Genomic DNA, 3,949 nt, shown 5'->3' with positions numbered 1-3,949 from the left:
TTACGATGAAACCACCGAATTACACTAGCCAATGAGTAGTTAACAGAACAGCTCCATTATGGTAAATGGTAAATGGACTGCATTTATATAGTGCTTTTATCCAAAACGCTTTACAATTGATGCCTCTCATTTGCCAGAGCAGTTAGGGGTTAGGTGTCTTGCTCAAGGACACTTTGACACACCCAGGGCGGGGTTTGAACCGGCAACCCTCCGACTGCCAGACAACCGCTCTTACCTCCTGAGCTATGTCGCCCCTATACTGCCTATCCGCTCCCTCCATAGTCACTGCTGCCAGTCGGAAGGGCTGTCTGCACTGGCCTCCAATGTTAGAATGAACTTTCCATAGTGGTCAGGACAGGAGAATTACTGTGTGCATTTAGATGAATTGTTGTGTACCTTCAGATGCAAAATGATAAACTGAAGTCCCACCTCCTCAGATTGCATCTTGGTTCTCCTCACATCCCCTACCTGAAGAATCCTTTGTAGCAGTTCAGCTCAGTTCAAAATTTTACTAGCCATAGGTTTCTTTTCTTAGGGCTTATTTTGGATGTAATATGTATGTGCTCAGCATGTGTATATAGGTTTTTTGTTAGCATAGTTAATTTGCCTGACTGCTTCAGTGATGGTACATTCATATCCACTAGTCTGGGAATGATGTAAACCAGATCTAGCACTTTCATGTGTGTAAATTAACGGAATGAACTTAGTGTATTCCTCCATTTTAAATTGCTCTGGATAAGAGCTTCTGTTAAACTAATGTAATTTTTGTAATTTTCTTAATTTTCCACGAATTCCAAGATAATTCAAGTCACTGCACGCAATCCACTCTGTTACCATTGTAATTCTGGAATCAACAAGTGTTTAATCTCTTTTGTCTTGACCGATTCTCTTGATCTCAGTCTCCTAACGCAACCCCCTGTACAATTAATTTAATTTAATCTGATGGGGATTCATAAACAACCACCAAAAGAAAAAAAGACAATGGCAACCCCCTTATATACATGTGACTCTATTGCGCTTAATGATCCAAAAGGACTTTGCAAGGCCAGCAAGCTACATTATGCAACACCGTTTATGCACATCCACAGAATTCAATGAAACTGTAACCTCTTCCTTTATGAATCTCACAGAAGAGCATCAAGAGACACCCTGTGTCCATTCAAACTTTTCTTGTTTGCAAACTTCACCAACAGCAGCGGATGTGTTGCTGTATATGACTGTAGCTTTAGTTGTCTCACAGACCGTTTGTGGAAACTTGCTTGTGATCATCTCCATCTGTCACTTCAAGCAGCTTCAGACACCAACTAATTTCCTTGTGCTCTCTCTGGCCATGGTGGACTTTCTTGTTGGGGTAATTGTGATGCCCGTCTATTTTCTTACGTGGATAGATCAATGGAGGTGCTTTGATATATTGTATTGCACAACTTTTAAGTTAGCAGAATATTACTTTACTTGTGTATCAGTTTATAATGTAGCTTTAATTGGATTGGACCGATATCTTGCCCTCTCCAACCCTTTTCACTATTCCATGAAAATTACAGTGAATGTAACTTTGAGGATGATTGCCATACTGTGGTTGTATTCATTAATCTACAATATGGTGCTTATTTATTTCAATGGAGATTTTACTGACATGAAAGAAAACATCACATGTGGTGAGTGTGTTGGTACAGTTAACAAAGTATGGGCTATTGTTGACTTCATAATTGCATTTGTTTTACCATGCTCAATGATTGTAATTATAAACTTGAAAATTTTTGCTATCGCTAAAAAGCATGCAAATAAAATTAGGAGTGTCAGAAAGTGCCCAAAAAATGATCATGGTTCTATGGCCTCTGAAAGGAAAGCAGCAAAATCCCTTGGAATTCTCGTGGCAGTCTTCCTTCTGTGTTCAGTACCCTACTATGTAAGTGCCTTTGTTGAAATCTATTTTAGGAACAAATCTGTCGATCTTGCAATTTTAATTACATCACCTGTATTATATTTGAATTCTTCCATCAATCCAATAATTTATGCTCTTTTCTATCCATGGTATCGGAGGTCTGTTAAACTCATACTAACACTTAGAATATGTGGCTCAGAGTCTTCTATGCTGAATGTGCAACAGGAAACCTAGCAATCTCCGATGAATGTCAAATGAATGTGATGTTTATAAACCAGTTAAAATTTTTTCATCCTTGTTTTACACCGATTATCAAAAAGCCCTCTGCATGCAGCGTCGAACACACCCAACATAGCATTGATTGCTCTCATGATGTCATTATAACAGTGTTTTTAAGATTCATTGCAAATGTACAGTGGACTATATTCCTAGAAAATTCCCTGTAAGATGTTGTTCTTTCCTAAAGTTCCTTTTTAAAACTTTGTGTATCTGTTTTCACACTTGATGACCCATTGTTCCTATGATTTGATAAAATGCTACTGTTTTCCTTTCTTGTCATTTTTCATATAATATAATAAAATAAGGTCCATTTAGAAGTACAAGACATTTTCATGGTGGTTTTTGGGCAGCATGAACCAATGAATTTTTGTGTAGTGTTGTGAATTTTACCTTCAATGGAGGCAATAACTCAGTCAGGTCGCAGAGTAATTCAGCAATACAACTTTTATTTGGCCAAATAGAAGAAACTGTTCAAGCACTCATCACAGATCTAGAAGAGTGTCTCAAACTTCTGTTTACAAGTTCTGCCTCTTATATATTTCTGTAAGCTATCTTTCTATGAGGTGATTCGCATGGCATGACACTTTCTTACTCCCCCGCCCATACCAACTTTCTGCTTCCCTGAAAACCTTTTTTTTTCACTCCAGAAACCCTGACGAAATACCTAGTTTCCTGGTGCCTCACGGTGGGGGAGGGTGTCCCTTTTTAATCTAACTTCTTTTTCTGCCTTTGCGTACAATCCTGCTTTGTACAGCTTGTCTTCATTTGACATTATACACAATACATGCAGTTTTCAATAGAATCACACAGGCTATTGTTTAGGGTATGATATTTTGCAAACAATGGTCATACATATACCACCTGATTATATGCCATAGCAAGTGTACTTTTAACTATGAATTTTACTCCATTTATGAAGTATCCTTCATATCATGTTCACATATATGTGAGCTTCTCAGACACCTGTGGCAAGCTTCTTGTCTTCCTCTTTGCACCAAAAATTGTTGCAGTTGAAACTTCCCAGAACTTTATCAATCTGACTCACTCAGCTCATCCACATGTCTTCCTCCTCGAAGGTCGTTTCTTCCCAGTACCTTTCCATTTTACACAATTAGTTACATACATAGTTTTGTTATAAACACATAAAAATACATTTCATATAGTTAAACACAATAAGCAGGCTTGTTTTCTATCGCAGTAGTACTAATTACTTCTTATCCTGAATCATTTCACATGCATTCCAACAACGTTTAACATTTTCACATTATTTAAAAACAATAAATATTAAATAGTTTGGAATTAAGTTCTCTTTATGTATGACAAAGCATTTATATAATGATATAATTTAAGCTGCATTTTAATTCATTTTAATTTACCTATGAAGTTGTTGACTAATTTATCTGAATTATGGTTGCAGTTAAAATTTGGAACTCTTCTGTTTACTTTTTAGTAAAGTTTTGAACCTTGTTGTGAAGGTGGTGGAAAACCACATCTACAGATACTGAGAAATGTAAGCATTCGCTTCCTTTACTTTCTGAAGATCTTAACTTCTTCACAAATATAGTCTTCTGGCCTAGCCATTCTTCTTGTATTGATATATCGTGGGGTGCAATCATGTCTTCTGCAAGGGTGAAGCTGCAGATCTCTCATGGCTGGGTTTGTCCCCCATGTAGTCCAATCAGTACCTGGCCTTTGCTAGTTCTCTGGCTTTCATCATGGCGTTTATGATGTTCTGGAAAAGCTGCTGCACTATTTCCATAGCAGGAGGCTATACAGGCAGGGGGGCTG

The 3,949-nt window shown here is 37.6% G+C and overlaps 1 protein-coding gene across 1 annotated transcript; it reads left to right on the top strand.

The window, feature by feature from the left end:
- Positions 1-1,103: 1,103 nt before the first annotated feature.
- LOC118234543 (trace amine-associated receptor 13c-like) lies at positions 1,104-2,383 on the top strand. The gene has a single exon (XM_035431133.1). It carries the CDS (start codon positions 1,118-1,120, stop codon positions 2,114-2,116), a length of 999 nt encoding a protein of 332 aa, XP_035287024.1. The 5' UTR covers positions 1,104-1,117; the 3' UTR covers positions 2,117-2,383.
- Positions 2,384-3,949: the final 1,566 nt, after the last annotated feature.

The sequence above is a fragment of the Anguilla anguilla genome, chromosome 8 (genome assembly GCF_013347855.1).
Source record: "Anguilla anguilla isolate fAngAng1 chromosome 8, fAngAng1.pri, whole genome shotgun sequence".
In the NCBI taxonomy this organism is placed as follows: domain Eukaryota; kingdom Metazoa; phylum Chordata; class Actinopteri; order Anguilliformes; family Anguillidae; genus Anguilla; species Anguilla anguilla.
This window is presented reverse-complemented; position numbering and strand designations above follow the sequence as displayed.